At 40.5% G+C, this 26,640-nt stretch overlaps 2 protein-coding genes across 6 annotated transcripts in view; both read left to right on the top strand.

Annotated features, from left to right (window-relative positions):
• Window positions 1–11,975, top strand: part of adamts17 (ADAM metallopeptidase with thrombospondin type 1 motif, 17) — a 112,299-nt gene extending 100,324 nt beyond the window's left edge. For all 4 annotated transcript variants that reach the window (XM_040002140.1, XM_040002141.1, XM_040002143.1 and 1 more), the window contains 6 exons: window positions 55–214; window positions 2,208–2,343; window positions 4,997–5,201; window positions 5,600–5,752; window positions 6,686–6,863; window positions 9,716–11,975. In XM_040002140.1, coding sequence (XP_039858074.1) covers window positions 55–214; window positions 2,208–2,343; window positions 4,997–5,201; window positions 5,600–5,752; window positions 6,686–6,863; window positions 9,716–9,867 — 984 coding nt within the window. In that variant the 3' untranslated portion in view covers window positions 9,868–11,975. The remainder of the gene's footprint in view (window positions 1–54; window positions 215–2,207; window positions 2,344–4,996; window positions 5,202–5,599; window positions 5,753–6,685; window positions 6,864–9,715) is intronic.
• A 97-nt stretch (window positions 11,976–12,072) lies between these two features.
• Window positions 12,073–26,333, top strand: minar1 (membrane integral NOTCH2 associated receptor 1). Of its 2 annotated transcripts, none has more exons than XM_040002146.1 (5): window positions 12,073–14,841; window positions 16,770–17,655; window positions 18,976–20,436; window positions 23,805–24,068; window positions 25,828–26,333. In XM_040002146.1, exons 2-5 carry the CDS (start codon window positions 16,825–16,827, stop codon window positions 26,023–26,025), a joined length of 2,754 nt encoding a protein of 917 aa, XP_039858080.1. In that variant the 5' UTR covers window positions 12,073–14,841; window positions 16,770–16,824; the 3' UTR covers window positions 26,026–26,333. The 2 variants fall into 2 exon arrangements, with proteins under 2 accessions (XP_039858080.1, XP_039858079.1); XM_040002145.1 differs by having other exon boundaries at window positions 12,073–14,851.
• The last annotated feature ends 307 nt before the right edge of the window (window positions 26,334–26,640 follow it).

Here is a 26,640-nt window from a genome sequence, read left to right as displayed (position 1 = left end):
AAGCTATAGGTACAACTTCCCTTGTCTTTCAACCCTTCTATGTCATATTAACAGGTGCTGCTGTTTCATGACCAGAGCTATGGAATCCACTATGAGTACACAGTGTCTTTAAACACAAGTCAGAACAGGAGCAGTGAGGAACAAAGGGAACCAGAGTATCTCTACATCTGGACACATAGCAGCTGGCAAGACTGTAATGTCCATTGTGGAGGAGGTAAGCGCTCTACTTTATTTGGTTTGCTTTGTGAAACAAACAAAAATGAAGTAATACAGGGGAACTGACACAAAAGGATGAAGCTAAACTCCAAACTACCAGGAACTGGGAATATAACTGATCAGGAAAATGCTCAAAGAACTATATAAACAAAACTATAACCAGGAACTAAGGAAAACAAAAACACGATTCAATTGATGAATACATTTACAAAATTAATTCAAAATAAAACAAAACCAGACACTCCACCAAATCAAGACAGTGCGTAAACCTTCATAACCATGACAACATATGTGTGTACTGTAGACTTGATAGACCCAAATTAGGCAGGACACATTGGAAGGATAAAAAAACTGGCTCGAGTTTTGTCAACGGGGATGCAGCCCATACAGACAAAAATAACCAGAGGGATGAATCCAAAATAGGCAGGTCATTAATTAGAAGCAGGCCAGAAGAGAAATAAGTGGAACTTGTAGCCAATGTTAGAAATATTGTGAGATGAATTTGGAAATAGGAAACAGATGAGCAGGTAGGGATGGAAATTGATAAGAATTTAGCAATAACGATTCAATTATTGAAATCACCTATTGATTTGATTTCTTTGATTCTCATTTGGTTCTTACTGGCTTATTTGTGAAAGGTTTGTGCATGTTGGAGGTATTTCCCCATGTTGTTGTGATCTGTGTTAGGGTCACTGCTCAAAATTAATGTAGTACAGATATTACACTTTCCTTAAAAGCAATGCAATATGTTACTTAATTACTCCAAAGAGAAGGTCATTTTACCATAAATGGCCTCCTTGACTCCGCCCTCAAACCAGCGTTCCTCCCTGTCCAGGATGTTACATCCTCATCATTGAAAGAGTGTCCACTGACCTGTAGGTGTAAACAAACTGTGGAGTCCTGGCCTGACGAGGTGGCTCTTCTGTGTTGTGCTATTCGCTTCGCCAGAGGTTGTTTGGTTTCCCCGATGTATAAATCCTGGCAATCCTCCTGCACTTAACAGCGTACACTACATTACTCTGTTTGTGTCGGGGGACCCGATCCTTGTGGTGGACCAATTTTCTGCGCAGCATGTTTAGGGGTTTGAAAGCCACAGAGACTCTGTGTTTAGACAAAATGAACTCAACTGTTCCGATTCTCCTGACACATACGGGATCACTAAGGGTTTTCACTGTGATGGCAGTTGTCTTTCTTCTCTCCTGCATTGAAACCTGCAGTTAGCTGACACTGAAGAAGTCACTTGGATGAGTGACGTTTCTCTTAGACCAGGGGTAGGCAACCTTTCTGTTGATGAGTGCATCTAAAATTTCCTCAGACATGCCATATTGGCTCAGTTTATTTTTCTTATCATTGTTGTGAGGAGACCATAAATAGCATTTGCATTTTCTGTTGTACAGTTCATTTGCTGTTATGGATAAAAAGTCTTAATTTGTTTCAAAATAGCTGATAACTATTCGCTGATAGCTGCCAACATCTGCAAACAAATATGATTCTATAAAGTGGTTCTATATAGTGTAACTGTTAATATAGAGCGTTATTAAATTTATTGCTAATGCAATCATATGGCACACTGACCTCTGAGGAAACTTTAGATGGCACTCGTCATCAGAAAGGTTGCCGACCCCTGCTGTAGAGTAAAATTCTAGTATCACTGTAGGTGAATGGGGGAATGTGGCATCTTGCATGAAGCACTATGAGTGCTCCAATAGACTAGAAAAGCACTAAGCACTAAGTCCAACTAGTTAAAACTCAGACACTACTTTGCAATATAAAGTAGTTAATATGGTGTTATTAAAAAGGTGTTGCATTTTCCCCCTTAAGTCCCTCACTCAATTCTCTCAGCCACTCTGATTTTTATGGGTACCTCAGCAGAAATGGGATAAAAAAATTCTTATTCCCTGCTCTTTTCTGGTATTTTATAACGGGTGGGATAAGGTATAGCACTTACACATATGTGTGTTTGTATGTATGTCTGTGTGTGTTTTGTACAGGAGAGAGGAGGACAGTGGTTTCATGTATGAGGATAGTCAACAAAACTATGGAGGTTGTCAACAATAGTTACTGTCAACCTGAAAACCGACCGCAACCGCAAGTACGTCTCTGCAACACTCACCCCTGCCAGTACCGGTGAGACACACACACACACACACACACACACACACAAACAAATAGCCACAGTATGATACAGTATGACATAATACATATACATTATTTAGCCCATTTTTAGAAATTTTTTTGTTACAGCAGTGATGATGTAGTTGTAATAATAACATAACAGAAGATACAAATAACAAAATACGTATACTTTCCTAAAAAACTCAGTAAAGACACGAAATCTCGGGTCATACTTCATTTTCTCAATCATTTTTAGGCCATATTCAGACTGTAGTTCGTTCAGTCAATCAAACGATTTATTTATAAGCTCATTTAAAAACCAACACAGGATGACCAAAGTGCTATACAGAGTTGGTTATCAATAGGTCAAAGTTTTGGGGGGTTTAGGAGCATTCATTGCACTATGAAGCACAATAAGATGTTGAAGTAATTTCTTTTTGTGTCCTGTTTGTTTTCAAAGATGAAAACCAGCACAAAGAGGCTTCACAGCGATCACTATGGTGATTCGACTTTAGATGGATGGCTCACTTTATCACAGTAGTGGGCTGGGGTCAGCATTTACTCAGCTTTAACATCACTCTGGGTTCTTGGCTAGGTTAGCATTAGCATGCTGTCTGTGCAGGTGCTCACAAAGAGCCGAAATTTTGTTAACAGTATAATGCAGTTGTTTCTGTCCTGAAGCAGTCTCCACTTTACCGCGCTTGTTTTTTTGTTTGTTATTTGTGCAATAAAAAAAAGTAATGTCCATATCCATGCTGGAAACCGCGCAGTTATTGTACTCCTCCGACACGCGAACTGAAATCAGCTTATCATAGTGAGAGTGCACGAACCGATAAGCAGGATAGATATAGGCTGGCAATTCGGTTCTCGATTCCATCACCATCACTAACCGTTATAGCTCTATAGAGCTTGGGGACAGAGCTCTGACAGTGCAGGTATGGATCATGGTCCACTCAGACTCAATGGCCCCAGTCTCCCAACTTGCATGCTGTTGAAGCTTTGCTAGAAGTGGGAATTCTCACAGACCAGGGTCTCTTCCAGACTTTCACAGTGTGCCCTCACTAACCATGGGGCTATTTCCCACATACACATGGAAATCCCACAGTAGGAAAGTGACCCAACTGCGGACAATGGAGTCCCTACCCTGTGTCTGACCCTTATTCACGGTGGGGCCCAATAGCCCCAATCCTGGTGAGATAACACAATCTACTTTTTTTCTCCACCGAGGTGTCATTGTAATTGCATTTTCAGAGCACTAGATGCTGCTGGTAGTTTTGTAATTTAGGAAAATAACTTCACCCGAGTGATGACAGAAATGATCAGTTCAAGGTTTCACAATGGATATTCTATAACCCAGTATTAGAGCCCACAGGTGTGCCGTGAAACATGATCAGGTGTGCAATGGAAGATCATCTGGTTCCACCTGATTAGTACTGTAAGCGATCAGCGTGATGGGCAAAACACTTACATTCTCTTCCACTAGAGGGCAGTACAACTACCTGTTCTAATTAAATGAGTCACGCCGTAAGACGACGCAGTGCGTAATAGCAATAGATAAATATTGCTATTACTGGCAATCGTGGCTCAAGAGTTGGGAGTTCGCCTTGTAATCGGAAGGTTGCCGGTTCGAGCCCCGGCTTGGACAGTCTCGGTCGTTGTGTCCTTGGGCAAGACACTTCACCCGTTGCCTACTGGTGGTGGTCAGAGGGCCTGGTGGCACCAGTGTCCGGCAGCCTCGCCTCTGTCAGTGCGCCCCAGGGTGGCTGTGGCTACAATGTAGCTGCCATCACCAGTGTGTGAATGGGTGGATGACTGGATATGTAAAACGATTTGGGGTCCTTAGGGACTAGTAAAGCGCTATATAAATACAGGCCATTTACCATAAATACAGCGGAACCCCGGCTTACGAAGACCCCATTTAACGAAAAATTCAAGTTACGAAGGCACTTAATGGCAATATTTCTGCCCGTGGTACGGCAAAATGCCCGCGTAATGAAATAGATAAAATAGAAAATAAAAAAATAAAAAAATTAAATTCAATAATGTTATGGACATGCACACGTACGTGTATGCTTTCTTCAACCTCCGCCACCTCCTCTTCCACCAAGAACTTCGTCTTCAGCCAGCATCGCCTCACTCAAAAGGCGACGGAAAAAGGTGCTTCGACTTACGAAAATTGTGACTTACGAAAGACCCTCTGCAACAAATTAATTTCGTAAGTCGGGGTTCCACTGTATTTGAAAAGAAAAAGTGTTCAGTCTGACCTGAGTCCTGGAGAAGACTGACTCAGATGAAGACCCTAGTATGAGCAGTGGTCAGAAGAAAGCAAAAAAGGTATACTGGGGACAAACCGAACCAAATCCACTACGCCTGGTGCACAGGGAAAAATGATCAATATGCTTTCTGTGACATCTTTGTTTGATGCTGTGCCCTCATTTAATTGTCTCTGTAAAGCACTTTGAATCACCTTGTTGTTGAATTGTGCTATACAAATAAATTTGCCTTGCCTGTGACTTTTATAATGTGAAATATGTGGTGTGGCTCCAAAAGGTTGGGAAACACTGCTCTAACCAGTGGATAACATCACAGAAGTTACATCCTTGTTTGTTCTGCAATTCATTGGTATGAATGAACTCAAAAAGTAAACAACTGATATTTTTCACAGGTGGATGACACGTGAGTGGGGGCCTTGTTCTGTCACTTGCGGTAAAGGTCATCAGGAGAGGGAGGTGTTGTGTCTTTACCACCTACAGAATGGTTCAGTCATCCACACCAGGGACCTGTACTGCCAAGGAGGAAAACCTCCTGTTTTACAGGGCTGCGAGGGCCGCCTTTGCCTCACAGCGTGGGAGGCTTCAGAATGGTCCAAGGTATGGCACATGCACACTTTCTGTACTTTAATTTTGAGAAAACATGAAACTGTAAGAAGAGCCCTTAAGAGTATACCGGATGTATTTAATCTGTAAGATTAAGTGCATCCTGTAAGAGGTGTACTGATTTGAAAACTGAATCAAATTCCTCACCCAGAATATTTGGAAGTTACCTCATTTGGTGTATGATGCGCCCTTTTTCTGTAAGCATCTGCCAGATTCCTTCAGATGTAATTTTGCTGCAGTGTCAAGAATGCAAATGTTCATGTCAGCTCCTTTAGGTAGCGTAGGATCAAAAAACCCTTGGATTTTAATCTAACAGAATCAACTTTTGGAGATTTACTTACCTGGATGATTGAGACTGCATCAAGACATTTCAGTCTTATTCTTTTCTCCAGTGTTCATCAAATTGTGGTCAAGGTGTCCGCAGACGTACAGTGTTGTGTACAAACCCTCAGGGTCTGTGTGATCCATTGTCCCAGCCAACTCAAGAAGAATATTGTGAGGACTTCTCCAAATGTTACGAATGGAAAACCGGAGACTGGTCCAAGGTATGACAAAAGCAAATTCACATATATATACACATACACATAAAAACCCTCCCAGCCCATTGTTCCTTCAGTGGGCTGGTTTCAGTCATTATGCAAATGTACTGTTTATAAGATTGGGGAAACCTGCAGTCAGCTGAGACTGAAGAAGTCACCTGGATGATGACGAAACGCTACGTCCAGATGAACAGAATCAACTTTCGGAGTAAAGATCTAAAGTTATAGCAGTATAATGTGGTTGTTTCTGTTCTGGGGACAGTTTGCAATTTACCATTGTACTCTCATCCTTTTGTAAAGTGATGTCTATATCCACGCTGTAGACTGCACCACTAGTTTTCACTTCTGGCTCACAAACTGAAATCAGCTGATTTTAGCACAAGTGGAACCTATAAGTAGGATCCATAGGCAAGCAGACTTACAACTGCTGTGAACCGGTTCTTAATCTTAATATTCTTATTATTGTATAACGTTGAAGTTGGCTAAATCTTGATTCTTGACTCTATCCTGATTTTCATTTATAATTTTAATGCACTTTACATTTTTAATCAGAATCAGAATATTTTATTAATCCCTAAGGAAATTATTCCTCATTCCTCGTCATCATGCTCAAGGTTAATATGTGTATATATGAAAATGACAACAACAGATATACTTCTGCAGTGAAGTACATAAATCATTGCCAAATGAATCTCTCCCTCCCATGGTAGAATGTGTAGACTATTCACCCTGTGTTATAGCCTCAGGAATAAGTGTTTGAAATAATCTACCTCTGTTTAAAACAATGCTGTTAAAAGATGAATAAATTAATTCCTACTGTAGTATTTCCTTGCTCTTAAGAGTTCTCACCTGTAAAATGATAATTTTACTGTTCCATTTAAAAATCAACCAAGTTTAGTAAAACCTCAGCAAACTGGCACTTTTCATTTGCTGTTTCAGTGCTCATCATCCTGTGGAAAGGGACTGCAGTCACGGGTGGTTCAGTGTATGCACAAAGTGACCGGTCGACATGGTAACAACTGCTCTGTGATGCTGAGACCACCAACATATCGATCCTGTCACAGTGGGAACTGTGATGAGAAAATTAATGCGAATACCATCACCTCCCCTAGGCTAGGTGAGACACTGATCGCAACTGCAGTTTGCATTTTTAAAGGATAAAGAGATGTTGCACACTGTACAGATTCACCTTTACCTACTGAACAGCTAAAGCTTCCTCAAGTTGTAGAACACTAAGAAAACAGCTGCTTTGTAATTTAAAGAACTGGAACACTTTCTCTGAGGCACAAGCACAATTTACAAATGATTAAGGTCTGTTGAGTAATTTGCTTGCTAAATAAATATACAGAAAAGTCAGAATTAAACTTGCATGTAAATGTGTTTCATAGATTAATTATGATAGTTTTTGGAAAAATAAACAGAAATTTGTGTTTGTGTTCACTGCAACATTTATTTATTTATAATAACTGGTTATAATACCATCCTTGCCTTCAGGCAACTGATGTTGTGATTTGGTGCTGTTTAAATAAAATTGATTTGAACAAAACATCAGTTATTGTAGAGATGCTAAAAATGCAAGATGCAAAAAGAACTTTATGACTGGCTCTCACCAGGTTTTACTCATGTATGACGATTAAAGCCTGGTGTTAAGATAACATTTAGAATGAGATTTATGCTAGGGTTGTTTATGTTAGAGTATTTGTTTGTTCTTAGTGAAACCTAGGGGTAAGAGGAATCTCAGTGAAGGTCCTCACAAAAAAAACAAAAACAAAATATATTCCAGTGTGTGTATTCATTCTCCCACCATGACAGCCCCATTCTACCCACCCCCTGTGTCAATTCATTCATACAACACTAAATCACAACAACCTCAGGGCACTAAGGTAGACCGTACAATAATACACACAGAGAAAAACCCAACAATCATATGACCCCCTATGAGCAAGCACTTTGGCGACAGTGGGAAGGAAAAACTCCCTTTTAACAGGAAGAAACCTCCGGCAGAACCAGGCTCAGGGAGGGGCGGGGCCATCTGCCATGACTGGTTGAGGTGAGAGAAGGAAGACAGGACAAAACTAATGCTGTGGAAGAGAGACAGAGATTAATAATAAGTACGATTCAATGCAGAGAGGTCTATTAACGCAGAGGTTCCCAAAGTGTGGGGCCCGCAGAGCCATTGCAGGGGGGGCGTAACGGTACGGGGCTCCCACACAAAAGCAAAGCAGGAGATGAAGCATCGCCAAATATGTTCCCAGGTGGTGGGGGGGCGCGAACATTTTTCTTGTAAAACAAAGGGGGGCCTAGCAAAAAAAGTTAGGGAACCACTGTATTAACGCATTTTGAGTGAGAAAGGTGACTGACGAAGAAATACTCATGGGAATCCCCCCGCAGCCTACACCTGTTGCAGCATAACTAAGGGAGGATTCAGAGTTACCTGATCCAGCCCTAATTATTTGCTTTAGCTAAAAGGAAAGTTCTAAGCATAAAGAGTCTGCAACTGACTGCTCTTTTATTTGTGTTACCTGTTGAAGTTCAGCGTCTGGCTGTTGGGCTAGTGTCAGCAAACACTCGGCTCTAGCGTCACTCTGGGTTCTTGGCTAGCTAAGCGTTAGCATGCTAGCTGGCTAACTTAGCATTAGCATGCTGCCTGTCCAGATGCTTGCAAAGAGCCAAATGTGTGTTTGCAGCATAATGGAGTTGTTTCTGTCCTGGATACAATTTCCACTTTACCATGCTCTTATCCATTTGTGCAATAAAAATGAAAGTTATGTTCCCATCCATACTGTAGCCTGAGCCAGTGAGAATTGAAATCAGCTGATTGTAGTGCATATGCAAATTGAACCGGTAAATAAGACTGATAGCAGTTCCAAGGAGTTGGACGACTGGGAACCGGTTCTCAATTCCATCTCTACATGCATATGTACTTGAGTGACAGTCCATTCTTTATTTAACACGATGTTGACCTACCCTATGCAGCTATAATAGCTTCAACTCCTCTGTGAAGGCTTTCCACAAGGTGGAAGGTGGAGGTTTAACTATTCTTTCAGAAGCTCATTTTTCAGGTAAAACAGAAGGCATGGCTCTCAGTATATGCTCTAGTTCCTAAAAGTGTTCTATCTGGTTGATGTCAGGACTCGGTTAAGTTCTTCCACACCAAACTAGCTCTGCGAATGTTTCTATAGACCTTGCTTTTTGCACTGGTGCACAGTCATGTTGGAGCAGGAAGGAGGCATTCCCAAACTGTTCCAACAAAGCTGGTAACCTGAAATGGAGAAGCGTGATTCAACACTCCAGAGAACACGCCTCTACTGCTCTACACTTGGTGGTGTAAGGCTCGACCATAGAAACCCAAACTGTTATTGAGCTAATCTGAAGACCCCATGAAGTTTAGAGGTCTGTAACAACTTTGCAGAAAATTGGCTACCCCTGCGCATTATGTGCCTCAGTATCCACTGACCTTGGATGCTGGCCTACCGCTTCATGGCTGAGTTGCTGTCATTCACAGTCACTTCTGCTTTGCCACTAACTGTGGAATATTTAGTAGCATGGTACTGTGATGCGATGCCACCTGTGATGGGATGCACAGGTGGCATCGCATCACAGCACCATGCTGGAATTCAATGAACTCCTGTTTGTAGAAGCATTCTACATGCCTAGCTGCTTAACTTTACACGCTTGTGGTTATGTGGAAGTGATTAGAACATCAATTATTTAGGTGGGTTAACATTTTTGGCAATATAATTTAATTACAAGCAAAAGTAGTATAACGGGGAATTAAAAGAAATGCTTAGGAGAACATTGTTAGAACAAAAATGGAATGATCCCACTCAATTTGTCACACTGGTAAAAAGATACGATTGATTGCTGGGAAGGCATTGCTAATGAAGTACACTTTTATTAACATTTAACAAGACTCTCACATCTGCTAAATATACTGAATTGCTGCTTTCTTCTCTTCCACCCCAACAGCTGCTCTGACCTACAAGTGCTTGGGGGACAGGTGGACAGTGTACTGTCATGTGATCCGGGATAAAGACCTTTGTCAGGACATGAGGTGGTACCAACGATGCTGTGAAACCTGTCGGGTCTTTTATGCCAACAAAATACTGCACAAGCGCTAATAACCAAAAGCACATACTCCCTTTTAAATGTTATATAATACTGATAAATAATCTACAGAAATTCTTTGGTGTTTTTTTTATTTAAAACAAAAAAAGGTAAGTATACATAAATGTATACTGGAAACAAGAATATTTAGCTTGTAATTTTAATGCACATTAGAAAATATCTGATATTTTACTTGCTGTAGACAAAAACAAAGAACAAACTTTATTGTACGCAGCAACTGACAAATGTGTGTTATATAATAACCTGGCAGGTCCACTAAATAACATGTGATTCAGAGTAAGCATGAACTTTCCCCTCTCCTTCTTTTGTATTGTTTCTGTTATATAGCAGATTTCAAATCATTGGTCACTTTTTTAATGTTTAAGTAACATTATGTAAGTATTAATAAATTACTGTAATATGTGCCTATGATCAGGAGCCATTGTAAAATACTGTAGAACTCTACTGAATCACTCCAGCTTATAATAGAAGACACACTGATCTTACTCGGGTGTGGAAAGCTAATGTAGCAGATAATGATGAAAACAAATTCTGGGGCTCTGGCAGTGTTTGGTTTGCGCTCAGTCATTCTCCACCACCCTAAGGGGGGTATTCCATTTTGACCTTGGGACTTTAGGCTATATTTGGCACAGATATCCCTGTATACTATGCCAGCCTGCGGTTGTGGCATTCCATGCATGCCCTGTCTGCTAGCATCTTGGGACCTCTTTGCACAGCCTGCACCTGAGGTCTTGCCTGGTGTGGTAGATCCCAGCCTCTATCAATCTTGCTTGTTCCTGTGCAGACATGATTAGTGCCTCTGTGCCTTCCAAAATGGTTCCTCTACTTGCTCTTCTTCTTTCTCAAGTTACTGCCGCCTGAGATATTCAGAGCTGGTTGGTTTTGGTGATGGTCACACCTTGAGAGCGTACTTCACGTATTCTTGGTAATCGACCAAAAGGGTCCAGTTTTCCAGCTGCCATACTGAACACCTTGAACGCATCAGTTTTTTGGGGGGGGCTTGGTATCCATCTCAGAGGGTGGGGATCACAATATCTCGTCCCGACCTAAAGTCCTGGCTTCCCCTCGCCGTAGCGTTCATGTACCTCATTGATCTCTAGTTGTGATAGCAGTTGCTGTCAATTTTGATCCTGGTAGTTTTTGTTTTTATAAAGTTGTGCAAAGGAATTAGGTCAGCTAATCTTTTTTTAGTTTGATAGTAAGATTTTACAATTCAATCATTTAAACTGCCTGTAGTGATCAGGCGCAAGAATATAACCATTTCACTAGCAGTATCTGATTAGATGCACCAAGACCTGATGCTAGTTAACCTGTATAGTTGCATATACAGCCAAACACAAGTCAGAACCAGTATTTGTTGTAGACACCGCTGACAATTCTGTTCAGCCTGTTCAAACCTCACTGGTGCTGCTTCTTCCTCCTTTAAAACTGCCAATCAAAAGTTATAAGCACTTATTTTCCTCAGTATAAGGTGCTCAAAAGAACATCAGTTACTAGTGTGATTATTATCCAGATAAAATAGCCAGATATAATATTTTTTCTCAAATGGCCAAAAAATGTAATACTTGATCAATTTTATGGGGTCTTTAATGCTTTTAGCTGTAAGACTAGAAGGTGCTGTATGAATGCCAGTTCATTTCCCTTATACAGTCAGGGAGAACACATGCGTGTTGGTGTGTATATCATCATATGATAAACGTGTTTTACAGTTGGTTGAATGGTGCTATCTTATAACTTGTTTCACATTTGTGGAATTCAGATTATGTCCGTGTATGATCCTTACAATTAATGGCTGTCTGCTTTTATTTGTTGGTGGATTGATACCATTGTTTTGACAATACTTTTTTCTTATGGTATAAATATTCTTTATTATTCTTGTACTGTTCTTTGTTAGTTGCACATGCACCATGTTTGATTAATAAAATTTCAATAGAAAGTGTTTTTCACCGTGCTGATTGAGAGCTGGGTATTTGTGTATGCATGCATTTGTTTGTATATTCATGCATAAAGACGTGTCATAGATGGTTAATTTAATAAAATGAAAATTATACTTTCTATGAAGAATACTGTATGTAAGTATTAAAAATATTTTATGCTGTGATTTAAGTATCTCTTATATTTATGAACATTTTTGCCTGAAACTTGATTAAAAGGTTGTGCCGTGCAGCTGAAAATTCTGGAAAAGCCTAGAAAGTGGTCTTTTTTTAAGACTAAATGTAAATCTTGAAATTTGACATTTTTTCATATTTTAGAATTCGCCACGTAAATTTAGAATTCACTTATAAACAGTGAGATATGCTGGTGGTAGAAACTGCATTTTGTGTTGACTTGTGTCTAACAATTACATTTTTTGCTGATCATCAATTTATGTGTGATAAACATGTAAAAAAATAGGAAATCAGGAAAGGTTCAAACACTTCTTGACACCGCTGTCGGTCAACACAATGAGTATATAGGGTGAAACGTTTAAGATACAGGTACACCATCACGTGTACACGATTTGAGAGCAGAAAAGAGAAACAACCATCCTGCATCCTGACATCACTCTGAGCAGCTGTGTGATTTTTATGTTAACAGTGTCCCAGATTTGTGACCCACTTGGTGACAGAAAAGTGTCAGGCTGTTTTTAAGTCTTGTTTAAAACACACTTTTACTCTCACAGTACTGAAACTGCGATCCAGTATTTGTGTTTCAGTCTTTGTAATTCTTTAATTATTGTTGTTCGTGTTTTTGGGTTTCTTTAGTTCTCAGTGATCTTAGTTGTGTTATCTCAGCCTGTGTTTGAGTCTGTGTTGTTTACCTCCTGTAAACAAGGATGAATTATTGATCCATTAATTAATTTATTTCACAAAAAAGAATTAAACTCTCAATGAAAACCTCGTTTCAAAAAACATTTTCCGATTTCCAAAATCGTTTTTAAAACAAAATTTTAAAAAGACAAATAGGTAAATGGATTTTTTATTTTTATTTTTTTAAGAATAGCTGTCAGTTCTCCTATTCCTTATATCACTGTCCTCTGCCAAGACTGGAGATGGCACTACTGATTTAAGTTAATTTATTTTAATATGTGAGTGCATAGATTCATAAATGATGATCAAAGACAATGTGTGGTTTTATTTTATTTTTTTACATGATGCTTGTCTTTATTAATTCAGTTTGAAAAGTAATACTCAAAAGTTGGAAGCATGATGAATTCATCAAAACCCAGCCAAATCCCAACAAAGTATGCTAAATGTCACTGAATGTCATTCCAATCAGTACAGTTTAAGCATTCACTGCACCTACAGTACCTGAGTGCTGTGATATATGCAGTAAATGATGTGGAAGAAATTTTCACAGAGATCATAAAGTAATTAAATCAAGTAGTAATTAAGTAATTAAATCACAGCTCATAGTTTGGTTGTTTATTTTAAAATGTTTTTTTCTGTCTGTTGGTCTGTTTAATGACAATTTGGACTCCTCTGGGAGATGAGGACACACCCACATTTGTGTCATACCGCAGTCATGTTGTCCTCCATAAATAGCAAAAAGCTTAAATAAATAGATGATTTTATGCTTACTGACATCTTAAAAGGTACAAACTAATTTAAATAAAGAGAATTCGGAGAAAGTAAAAATATTTGTACATTTATAAATACTTCAAATATAGAATGGAGTTAAAACAGCTCACTAAATGTAACAAGAACTTTAGTTTTTAACATTACGTGCTAATCAAACCCTAATGTCGATCACTGCACGGCACAAAATACATATTATTTATTTTCCTGTTCAAGCATGCTTCATGTTTATTGGTTATGTACAATGGTTTTACTGGACCAGCCCACTGCAGATCAAATGTACACTGCATATGGTTAAGGAACAAAAGTTAGTGTGACACACTGATTTAAAATCAAAACAAAAAATCAAAACAGCAACAAACAACCTAAACGCACTATTTCTCAATAATAATGAGATACGTATGACACTTTTGTTTGTATATTTATTAATTTTTCTACACTGATTACTGGTCAGCAGTCACAGATGTCTAGTGTAGCATCCTGTGAAATAATAGCGCGTGTGAGATCGCAGACGGCATATTGTGTCGGATGCTAAGTGTAGTTACATCATTCTGAGTAGAAACAAAGAACCGCAGCGACCCCACAGCATCACCCAGTCTGTGAACGGAAATACGACTCTCCGCCTTCAAAATAAATGCCCGAATCTTTTCAACGCGGTTCTTCGGGTGCTACAGTTACATGTCAAAGCGATGTTGTTACTGCAAAACAACATGAAGGAAGCGATTAAATACTGTAACGATGGGTCTCTGGCAGATAAAATCTGCTATAATTAAGCAAAGTTCAACTGAAATGCAAACAAACAAATAGATGAATGCATTAAAAACACTGATGACATTGCTGGAAAGCAATAAGATAAATCAAACTGCTGATGCAATTCTTGCTGCTGATCAGAATTGTTGCTTCTAAGTGAAGACGTGTTTGTGTTTTTGTGTTACTTCTCAAGCTTTTCCTCTGAAAGCGGAAATCAGTGCTGTTGGTGTCCAGTTAATTTGATAGTACTCAGGCTTCGCACAGCAGGCAGTTTAAATTTCCACCCAGGCCCTTCGCGACAGAATCACAGCTGTAGTCAGCAGTAAACCAGGAGGGAAGAACGTAGGTCAATGGATTCACTACAGCCCGCTCTGCGTGGGCAGGAGCGTGGATCCGTGTTTAACGTTTAAACCAACCGGGACACTAAATGTCATTGTGTTCACAGTTAGCTGTGGTCATGCGTGTGGGTTTGGTTTGCTCCTCTGTAGGCTGGCGGATAATGTAACGGGCTGAAGGCGTTTTTTGGATGCTGCAGGGTGCGCGCTGCGGATTCACATCCAGATGATCCTCCATTCATTTTCCCGTTTTTTGGCTCTAACGAGCGGCGTGCTGTTTCGATCCCGCACCCAGCTGATCAGATGATTCTCAACTCTGTTCACAGTGAGTCCGTGTAAGTGATTTTTGTACAAATACAACCAGGGGCGGATCTAAAGAAATTTTCTTATGGTGGCATAGGAATCAAATGGGGTGGCAAAATCAAAGCCATTTCTTTACATACATTCTGTAATATGCATTATATATGGTTAAAATACGTCAAACGCAGTAAATAGACACGTTTCATGGGTTCTTATTTTCTTTAGCCCAAACAAATGGAAAATATCAGTTACATAAAACAAGTGAATGTAGATTTCATGTACTGTATAGCCTGTGTAATAAATAAACATAGCCCAATAAGTACAAAATTCAGAAATCTACACAACGTGAGGTGGTTTAGTTAAATTAGAAATAACCACGTGGTTACAAGGTTACATTTACACAAAATCTACACTGTCATGAAAATATTTATCACCTGAAATTTAAACCTAATTTGTCATAATTTATTGAGGGCCAGGGTATAACTGGCCATTTTTGACTGCTTTTCATTTTACCTTTGTATTTCACCTTTAAAAATTATTTACCTTGTCTTGTGTGGTATCTTTTATTTCAGCACAATCTGAATTTACAGTTATGTTTTCATTGGCATACTGTCATAGTATAATAATGGCACAATAATCTAAAATCACACAAAAAACACAAAATCTGAGTAGAAGAAAGTTGTATTTTGTTACTGTAAAAGCCACAAACATGTTTAGCAAAAACTGAATTTTAAAAACTTATGCACAATTTTTGCATACAATAAAGTTATAAACAACTTTTTCTAAAGATGCAGCCAATGCCTCTGTGTTTTCTGTACAACTATTTGAGCCTACTACTAAAACTAAAATTACACAACAATCAGGTGTCACAATAAGATGCCACACAAATTATTTGTGCCACTTCAAAAAATAGTTTCTGTCCACCACAAGACAGAGGAGCACATCACACTCCTGAAACCTGCAGGTATGACAACAGGAAGTGTATCACTCCTGTTTCCCACCTGGAGACAGCGTTTACACTGCAATCTGCCTTTGGTGACTTTTTGGCAGCGACTGTGACATCCAGCAGTGCCCTCAGTGTCACACAAAACAAAACAATGACTACAGTATACACTAACTGTACACTCCAAACACGCTAAATGTCACAAATCTCTCAAATCTCAAAACATACTGTTGATGTCTCCTCTTTCTCGCTCACTTGCTCTCACCATCGTCACTCCCAAAACTCTCTCACCTTCCTAAGGTCGGCATGGTACATTTTCCCACCAATAGGAAAGTAGTGACGTTTTGTTGTTGTTGTTCATGTTGTTGTTTTGTGCTGTCCTTAGAAAATGCAGTTTTTACAATTTCTTCTTGCACAAAACGTGACGATAGTATTCAGAAAAAAGCATTGTCTATATATATATAACTCTGTTTTTACATGGCGTATTAACACAATTTAAAAACTACTATATAGTTTGAAGTCTGAACTGTCAAAGGAAATTGAAATGACGACTCAGTCAGTCTGCATCTTGTTGCTATGTCATGTGATTTGGAGGCGATGACGTGTCCGTAGACCCCAGAGGGTTAATACCGCACACCTTCATTCCATTTCTACAGTGTTGAAATCTAAAATCTCACAGTAATAGACAACACTGTCATATGCAAAACTACAATGGCACAAGGATGACAAGAGATTAGTTGCCACCGCAGTAGATCCGCCCCTGAATACAACTAAAAACGTGAAATGTTGATTTGTATTTATTTATTTTGACGGATATGTCACTATTGCTGTTATTGTCAGAATGTAGGTTATCGATTGGATAGGAAGGAATTGTGTTAACTTTTTCGTCCATTATATTCGTTGTTGTGACTGTGGCCTGTCTGCATTGTGTCTGTTTGATTCTGTTATATGTCTTATTTCACAGAAAACCAGATTAGCACAGAATGAACATTTGACTGTGTTGTTTCCAGGTGTCAAGCCTCTCCTGAGGAAGAACCGATTCTTTCTTCCTGCCATCCAGCAGCCATGGACTCCCTCCCAGAGTATTCTCTGTTCCTGGTTCGGATCCTGGAAGAGTTGGACACCAAGCACACCACCATGTCCTACCAGGACCTGTGCAAGTCTCTGTGTGCTCGCTTTGACTTGGTGCACTTGGCCAAGCTCCGCAGCCTGCTCTTCCACACAGCCTGCCTGGACCCTGCCTTCCCAGCCACCCTCTTCAAGGACAAGATGCGCTGTTCCACTGAGGACCCGCTGTCCAAAAAGCTCATGGTTGCAGCGGACATTGTCACCATGTTCAATTTGATCCACATGAATGGAGGAATAGCCAAAGATAAGCTTCCTATAGTTCAAAGAGCCACGTTTCACAAGAGTCAGTCAGTGGAGTTCTGCAGGTCTGACAGTGATCACCTTAAGTATCAGGACTGTGACAGGGGGATCGGTTATGAGCACATGGATCACCCCAGGGAAGGGCGCCATCACCACCACTCTCAGCAGCATCCTGTGGCTCAGAACGCCCCTCCCTGTGCTAATTCCTCTGATTGCAACAGCCGGCAGCGCTTTCTTGTCTCCTCAGGACCAAACTTCCTCCTGGGCATGAGGAAAGACATGAAATGTAGAGCAGGCTCTCTGGACAAGCTGCATCATCTGCCTCAGTACTCTAGCAGCAGTCCACCATCACCACCTTGTGAAATGCAGAGCACCTACTTTCCTATGGACATAGACACTGAGTCCACCACTGACCAGGAGTCCCTGCAGAACATGGGACATCCAGAGCCCTTCTCTCTTCACACTTGCATCCAGAAGAGAAACGATTTTAAGAAGGATTTTCACAATTTTGTGGCTTTTTCACCACAGGTTTGTGTTTTTAGGGTGCTGTTGAAAGGAATTACTGAGACAGATGTCTATAGGGAGACGGCCAGGTGACATATGAGATGGTACACAAGTTTAGTAAACGAAATGGAAATTGGAGTTTCATTTGAGTTGAATAGTCTATTGGAGATTCACAATTTAAATATACTAAATTATACCCTAACCCGTGTTTGTAGACACACAAAAATGCACACAAACACATAAACATATATGTAAAACATTTTTAAAAATTTGAGGGCAATGTTATGGGCATTTTATTTATGTCCTCTGAAATGCAGTGATGAAAAAAAAAAACAATAATACAAGGTTGTCAAAGTGTGACCCAGAGGCCGGTGGCCTTGATCATATGTTTTGCTGCTCACTAGTTTGATAGCCAAAGAACACAATACTATGATATGTCACCACAAGTATTTCTCCTCAACTTTGACTCTTCTGCTTTAGCAAAGTAAACATTCCTCACACTGACAAATACAGCTGGTGTCAGGAAATGTAACAGCCACCCAATGAAATATTCATTGTCACAAAAACAACAAGTGCTAACCTAAGCCTCCATTTTCTGAACAGACAAATTATAAAGAATATGCAAGTACTGAGTGAGTGCATTTTTCCCTTTGCGACCCTTAATCATATGCTGGCTCCCTGAACTGACCGTGTCGAAAATGTTTTGCTTCTTTTAGAATTGTGAACCAGTAAAGACAGACAGGAAAGTGGGAGAGTGGGTGGACATGCAGCACAAGGCCACAGGTCATACTTACCCCTGGGCTGCTGCCCGCCGGTCATGTGGTTTCCTGCTCACCCACTGAGCTAAAGTGGCACCTTGTGTACAACACACACGAGAGTGTTTTAATATTTACTTATTTTCTCACACTATTATCAATACCTGCTTTGATTTAGTGAATAATAGTGTTATCTTAATAATCTCACATCCCAAATATTCTAAACGAACTAAACATGAAAGATTCGATGTCCTGTCAATAACACACACACATAGTATAATAAAAATCTTTTGTATACGGTTTTGTACAGTTTATTGATACAGATGTTCCTGACACCTCTATTGTCTTGTAATTAAAGTTGATTGATATGCTAAAAAATAGTAACATAATGGATCATGTGACTAGATTCCCTACACCGAAGATCAAATTAGTCCATTTGTATTTTATAAATCAGTTATTGCCCAGATTTCTCTGTAGTATTGTGTTATTTCATAATTCTAAACTTTCTTAATCCCCGAGTTATGATAAATAATTGCTGCATTATTGTGCCTTTAAGCCAACTCCATCTTTGTCTTGGTTATTGTTGCAGGTCATCACCAGTGAGTGCAAACAGGGCAGTAAGGCTGCTGAAGGTTACCACAATAGGGAGTTACGTAAGCCTGCTACCTTCTTCAACCGTAGCTTCGAACTGCCCTACAGTAACCCCTACTTTGAACCGCCACTTAACTCCCCCCTACAGGACAGACGGAGGGTGAAGCACGAGAGCCTGGATGACTTACAGGTGTCAACTTATTTTGGTCCAACCACCGTCTCTGAGTGTGTTAGTAGCAAGAAGCACATTAACAAAGCAGGGAAACAGCCAGTATGGCCCATGAAGAGCCTCAGTCTCAACGCAGAAGAGGGCCCTCCTGTTTCAGAAAGGATTTTTCAAAGCAGCAGACCACTCAAAGAAAACCATCAGTGTAACATTATTACCACTGAGAGTGAGCAATATTTTCACACCCCGATGCAAAAGGTATCAGCGTCACCTGGCTTTGCAAAGAAAAGTACTGAAATAAAACCCAAGGATATATCACTGATGGGTAGGGGACCCGGGGGTCTGGACAATGGAGACGTAGCCAAAAGGTTTGGGGACAAAAATACGAAGAATGCATCCTTTCAAGAAGGGGAAAGCGCCTCTAGTGTTGGAACACAAACTGAGCGGATTGAACAGAAGAAGCTGAAAGAATACCAATCTAAGTATAACGACAGCGAAAGACACGGTTTGAAACGCTCAGTTGAGGAGTGTGAGGTCATTAGTGATGACATAAGTGATATTTTTCGTTTTCTGGATGATATGAGTGTTTGTGACTCTCTGGGTGTTGTTCAGTCATCATGTTACAATAGTAATGGGTCTCTCTCTCAGGTAACATTAAAGTCAGAAGGTGACAGCTCCCCTGAATGCAACACAGTCAAATTAGCCAAGTCTAAGGTAGACCGCCTGTTCCATTCACTTGAAAACACTGATGATGAGCTCAAAACAAGTGTGTGTAAGCTTGTGAGGAGAATTGGTGAGATTGAGAAGAAGTTGGAGTCTCTGTCGGGGGTTCGCAGTGAAATATCCCAGGTACTTTCCAAGCTCAACAAACTGGATGAAAAGATCCAGGAGCCTGAGGCCAATGGGAGGCATGGGGAGAAAGCATCATCATCATCATCCAGGTCCAATGCCACACCGACAAAGGCTCAACCCTACCCACATCCACATTTCAACAGTACTGCTCTTTCACCTCATGTTTACCAGTGCAACACCACTGGTCACAATGTGAAAACAGACAATGGATATGTTGGAGAGTGGTGTTGCTCAGATGGGAGTAATAGCAACACTCTTGGGATTAAGGCTGTGAAGAAAGGCATGCTATTCAGAAGGTCTTCCTGTTCACTCAACGAGGAGCCCATGGCAACTGAGTCGAAGGTTGCTAGCATAACCAACTCTCTACAGGACCGGGGGACTGTGTCCTACTCCTGTCACCCTGAGGACAGAGACAAGGATAGGCATCGGAAGGTTAAAGAGGTATGTGTGTGTGTGTGTGTGTGTGTGTGTTTGTATAAAGAAACACAAATTCAGTAACAAGAATTTTGCATGCCACTTGTAGATTATATGGAATCATTTTACATTGTATTCACAAAGCATGAGAGAGTTTTTAAAGGGAAACAATCTGGAATGTATATTGTGTCCTGGAGTTATCACTTGTATGATCAGACGAGATATCGGGGCAGTAGGTTTATAAATATAACTGCTGATATTCGTCTACTTAACCAAATGCACATTTTTATTTGTATCTGTCATTCTTCTTGTGAAGGTAATGTTAGATCATGCATTATGCTGAACTGGAGTTAGTATAAGAAACCAGTCATTGTTTTAGTCTTGGCTGCATTTTGGTCACCTTAACAAGCTTGTGTGTTGTATCTTACTGGTGACCCTGGTGTAGAAACATCTGATTGGCCTGGGCAGACCTCTAACTGATGGAACACCTTTGGCATGAATCAGAGCAGTCAGGCCTTCTTATCCAACATCAGGCCCAGGATCCTCCAGCAGTCACCAAGCTCAGCCACCAGGCCACAACCAGGCTTCAATAGCCCAGGACCAGGCTTCCTTATTAGCCTCCAGCCATTTTTGCAGAAGACAGACCGGCTAGGGTCGTGGACAGCAGACGCCCCTACTTTTCCCTTCACAAAGCACCTTGTGTTTTGCTCCTGTGCCTTGTCATTTGCACATTATCAACTGATTGGCGTCAGAAACCAACAAAGTCGGCTAATATCAACAATCTGCTTGACATTCTCCAGTAACACACTTTTGTGGTGTCCGACTAGCGTAACAATCAAAGGTTTCTATTGCTTCCCTCTAGTGCTGACACATCAAGCCAACTGTCAACTTCCTGCTAAGCAACAACTAAACAGGTTAACTGTGTTTGTTTATATCTTAACTGAGCAAAGATGGGTAGAGTCTCTGAGGATGAGATCGAGGGGATTAAGAAATCTCTATATTGTATGTCAGGAGAGTTTTCTAATATCTCCAAACAACAGAAGTTGCTGTTGCAGTATGAATGACTTAATAGTAAGTGGACTGGAAACAGAATACAGAACGTATGGCAGAGCTGCAGAGGAAGAAGCTGACATCTCTCAGCTCTTGGTACTTCTTGAGCTTCTCATGTTCCTTTTTCCTGATGTTGCTATCACTCAGGATAGCTACATCGATCACTGTCTTCCTCAGCTTGTTCACCATTACAATGTCCAGTTGGTTAGCCATCACCAGTTTGTGTGTCTGTATCTGTAACTCTCACCTGATCTTAGCTCTGTCATTCTCAACCACACTAGAGGACGTTTCCCATTTTGACCTTGACTTCCAGGAAACACCACAGATGTTCCTGTATATTATTTTGGCCACCCAGTTATGTTGCACATCTTTGGGGTCTTGCCTGGTGTGGTAGACCCCAGCCTCTGTGGATCTTGTGTTTAGAGCCTGTTCCTGCGCTGCCATGATCAGTGCTTCTTAGCTGTCTTTCAGTCCATCCTCGTCCAGCCACTTGATGTCAGTGTCTTCTATCTCCACCTTTGGCCAGCTGATTATCTGATCACTGGCAGGGTGTAGGTACTATGATATGGTGATGTGATATGTTACTATGAAGTCTTTAACATTAGATGTGGCCTCATTATTCAAGAATTTGTATGAGGAGAAACATTTTAAATTCGATTTTGGATTTAACAGGTAGCCAATAAAGAGAAGCCAGCATTAGAGACATTTGCTCTCTTTCCAGTCACTGTCAGTACTTTGCCTGCAGCATTTCAAATCACCTGAAAGGTTTTCATATAGCCTCGAATTCTCCCATGAAGGTTTTTCAGCATCACTCTGAGTTAGGATGTTTTTTTAATTTTAGAGATATTGCACAAATACAAGAAAGCAACCCCACATATTCGTTTAATATGCACATTGAAGGACATATCCTGGTTAAAAAATGACTCCAAGATTCCTCACAGTGCTGCTGCAGAGTAAGGTAATGCCACCGTAGCTCGTTAGAATGTGTATGCTTTACTGTTTCTGTTCTATAATTTGGAAACTAAGAATTGGGAAACTTTTCTGATATACTATTTCTTCTGATTATCAGTTTGGCTGATTTACAAGTACTCTTTCAAGAATCTTTGAGATTTTTTGAGAAAGGGAGGTTAGAGATTGGTCTATAATCAGCTAAGATGCTGGGTCAAGTGATGGCTTTTTATGCAATGGTTTACTGCCAGCTTAAAAGCCTGTAGTATGCAGCCTGTTAATAGAGATAGACTAATCATATTCAAAACTGAAGTATTCATTTTTGTAGGATTCATATTATTGCATTACTTCTAGGATAGACTACTGTAATTTCTTATTATGAGGACGTCCTAAAAACTCGCTGAAAAGCCTTCAGTTAATCCAAATTGCTGCAGCAAGAGTCCTGACAGGGACTAGAAACAGAGAGCAGATTCCTCCTGTGTTGGCTTCCCTTCATTGGCTTCCTGTTAAATCCAGAATACAATTTAAAGTTCTTCTCATCGGCTGGGGGATGTGTGTAAGTGCTACTGTTCAGCAGTGGGGTGTTTGTGTCACGTCCCCCACCCAACAGCACTCTAGTTTTCATACAGTAATAGTCATCCCATATATACACTCACACTCCACAGCACACTGTGTCACACTCTGCCAGGTACGGGGGTCTACAGGTTGTTTGTGGGGCGCTGTGGCTGCGTCCTGGCTTGCTGTTTCAGAGGGACGTCTCCTTACCGCACCGCCGGGGGGATTGTCAGTGTGTGCGTGTGTGTCTTTGTGTGTCATTAGTGGGTTCGTGGGTATTATTAGTCCTTTATTCAGCCAGGTAAAAATCTCACTGAGATCTAATTTCCAAGAGAGACCTGGAATCAGGTGTAAGTGTGTGTGTGTGTGTGTGTGTGTGTAGTGTGTGTGTGTGTGTGTGTGTGTGTAGTGTGTGTGTGTGTGTGTGTAGTGTGTGTGTGTGTGTGTGTGTGTGTGTGTGTAGCTGGGTTTTTCCTTTCCACTGTTACTAAGCACTTGCTCAAAGGGGGATCAAGTGATTGTTGGGGTTTTCTGTTGTCTTTGTATTATCGTGGGGTCATGACCGTGCAGTATAAAGCACCATGAGGTGATTTGGTGCTTTATAAATAAAATTGAATTTAATTGAAAAGTGAATAGGACTTTTCTGAGCATTCTTGTAGGAATGGTGTCTAAAAATCGATCATTTGGAGGGAGTGAATATTGAAGTTAACTCAGGAACAAGTTTAAAAGAACATAAGTAGTGCTGAAAGTATCTGGACGTAATGATATATCTGTGAGAAGGTTGTAAATATTTCTCTGCAGTGATTAAAATCTGCTGTGTTTATCCTTCACTGTTTTCTTAGACAGATCGAAAGCGTCAATATGAGCTCCCCCAAGTGCAACGACTCCAAAAACAATCAAAGGATTCCTACCTGACTGAGCAGGTTTTTTCACCGCATCACTTCAACCCTTCTGTCAAGGCCCATATGAAAGACAGCTCTCTGTACGCTGATGTAAGGCTCACCAGTCCATCAGCTGGGATACGTGGCCAGCCATCCTGGACCATTGAGGAATACAAACGCAATTCAGGAAAGAAGGAAAAGCAGCTCACTGCTCTTGACCTGCAGGTACAGTTCTGGGCTCTGCATACATATTGCATATTATTAAATGTCGAGCAACTTAATTTCTGAACCATACCCTAGTCATGCTGCTGTAGATTCAGGCTTCTGGGGGTCCTTCTATGATCCACTGAGCATTTTTTTCTCCACTCACCTCTTTTCACTCATTAAATTCTGTCTTCTATCTCATATAGTTTGTGTTTTACATACTTATCACTTAAAATCTTCACAAAAATATGCATGTATTATTGAAACCATTTCACTTCAATCCCACCAAAAGCAACAAGAAGTAGTGGGTAATGAAATCTGTTGGAGCATCTAATTTTTGTTTTGTTTCGTAATACAATCACACAATGATATTGTCCAAAAGGAGCCAAGAATCCATCCTGGCCATTAATATTCAGCACCAAGTCCCAAAAAGTTGATTGTGTTCATCTGGATGTAGCGTTTCCAGTGGGAGAAACATTTGGTCACTCATCAAGTGACTTCTTCAGTCTTCAGCACCAAGGACAGTACTTTGACAAATAAATAAATTAAGACCATACACGAGGAGGTCTTGCAACTTTGGACGTATAGAGGGGCACACTTAAGGCAGCTATTACTCCAACCCGAGATACAATCCTTGTCATAGTTAATACAGGGTTTTTTTTAATCGTACCCAGGGGTGACCCAGAAAAAGAGGTGTGTGCTGTGCTTTGAACAGGCAAAAATTGATTTGTTCCGTGCGATTACCAGAAAGGGGGAGAGTGACTGTCATTTTTAGCATCTACGTGGATGTTAAAATCACCCACAATAATTGTTTCATCTGAGCTGAGCACTAAATCAGATAAAAAGTCTGAGAAATCAGACAAACTCTGTGTAAGGCCGAGGTGGACGAGTACAGGGAAGTGCAGTAGTCCTGTTCCAGTCAGGCAGCCATTTATTTTGCTCCTTCGTCCAAAGGAAGGCTGCTTGGGTGGTCTTCCAGAGTGGAGGTTGGTAACCTATGGAGGCCTCAAAAGGTAGCAGACCAGTTGACCAGCAGGTCGTGCAGTTTTGGGCGTATTCCAACCAGGCAAGCTGCATGGTCCGGTTGGAATTCCAGCTCCTGATTGACCTATTTAATTAGCAATGGGTGGTGAATTTAAATGTATGGTAATGACAGATAATTTTGATGTCAGACATAGTTTATCTCCCCACAAACACACAGAGAGTTTTAAAATAAAACCCATAAAATAGTTAAAGATTGAAAACTTTTTTTCCTGCTCATTTGATAACAATTCCCCACTTTCACTCACTTACACTAACAGACACACATGCATGCACAGACACACATGCATGCGCACACACAAACACACGCATACACACACAACAGATATTCTGGTTATTCATTTGCAATTCTTGAGTTTAGACATTTAAAATACATAATTTCACTCTTTAAGTAATTTAAAGAATATGAGCTTTTCACTATTAATTCAGACGTTTATAGCAATAAGCCTATTGGAAGCTCTGGATACCAGGATCATTGAATTAGAGACTCATCTGAAAGTCTGATGCTCAGCCTCCTCCACCCCAGCTTTGCTACCATCGATGGTACACCTGGACCTCACACAGAGTTTCTGTCTGACTTCTCACTCACAATAAAACAATTATTGTAGGTGATTTTAACATCCATGCAGATGCTAAAAATAACAGCCTCAACACGGCATTTAATTTAAAAATGGTTTTTTTTAAAGCCAAATGGAAAACATCCCTAATTGTTATTTATAGTCTTTGTGTCTTTCATCAGACCCAGGAGTCGTTAAACCCCAATAATCTGGAGTACTGGATGGAGGACATCTACACCCCAGGCTATGACTCGTTGCTCAAGAGGAAAGAGGCAGAATTTAGGAGGGCCAAGGCGTGTAAGATTGGAGCACTGATTGCAGCTGCTACTTGCACTGTGATCCTGGTTATTGTTGTTCCAATTTGCACCATGAAATCATGAATAAATGAGAAAGGTGGTAGCCATGCACAATGGATGTTATACTTCTACCTGTAGGTGTTTTCTTTTTGTGGACCAGTAAGTGCAAAGCCAACTGAGTGACAGCATGAGAATGTACGACTTTACATTGTTTTTTTTGTTTTTATGGTGTTTACATCTGGGAGTATTGCCAATGTAGAAATATTAAGGTTATAAAATCAGCAAGTGCATAATATCTATCTATCTATCTATCTGTCTATCTATTAGGGGTGCAACGATACTCGTATTAACCGTTATTGAACCGTTCGATACAGTGCTTTCGGTTCGGTACACATATGTATCGAACAATACAACATTTTAAATTTATTTTATCAACTTTTCTTCGGACGATGCTGTCTGTGTTCAGTGCTCAGTGGATCTGCGTTCGACTACTCTGCCTAGACTGTCGAGCGCAGATCCACTGAGCACAGTGCAAGCTAGCAAGACAGAAGCTAAGCTCATTGCAACATGGCAAATTGAACCTCCCCCACCCTCATTCAGATCTGGCGTTTGGAACTATTTTGGTTTTCATGTGAAGTATGACCCTGAAGGTAAGCGCGTCATGGACTAAAGTAAAACAGTATGTCGGATGTGCCACGC

The sequence above is a fragment of the Simochromis diagramma genome, unplaced genomic scaffold (assembly GCF_900408965.1).
Source record: "Simochromis diagramma unplaced genomic scaffold, fSimDia1.1 OVJJ01000430.1, whole genome shotgun sequence".
NCBI classification, from domain to species: domain Eukaryota; kingdom Metazoa; phylum Chordata; class Actinopteri; order Cichliformes; family Cichlidae; genus Simochromis; species Simochromis diagramma.
The sequence above is the reverse complement of the archived record's forward strand: the minus strand, read 5'-3'. Positions and strand labels throughout refer to the sequence as shown.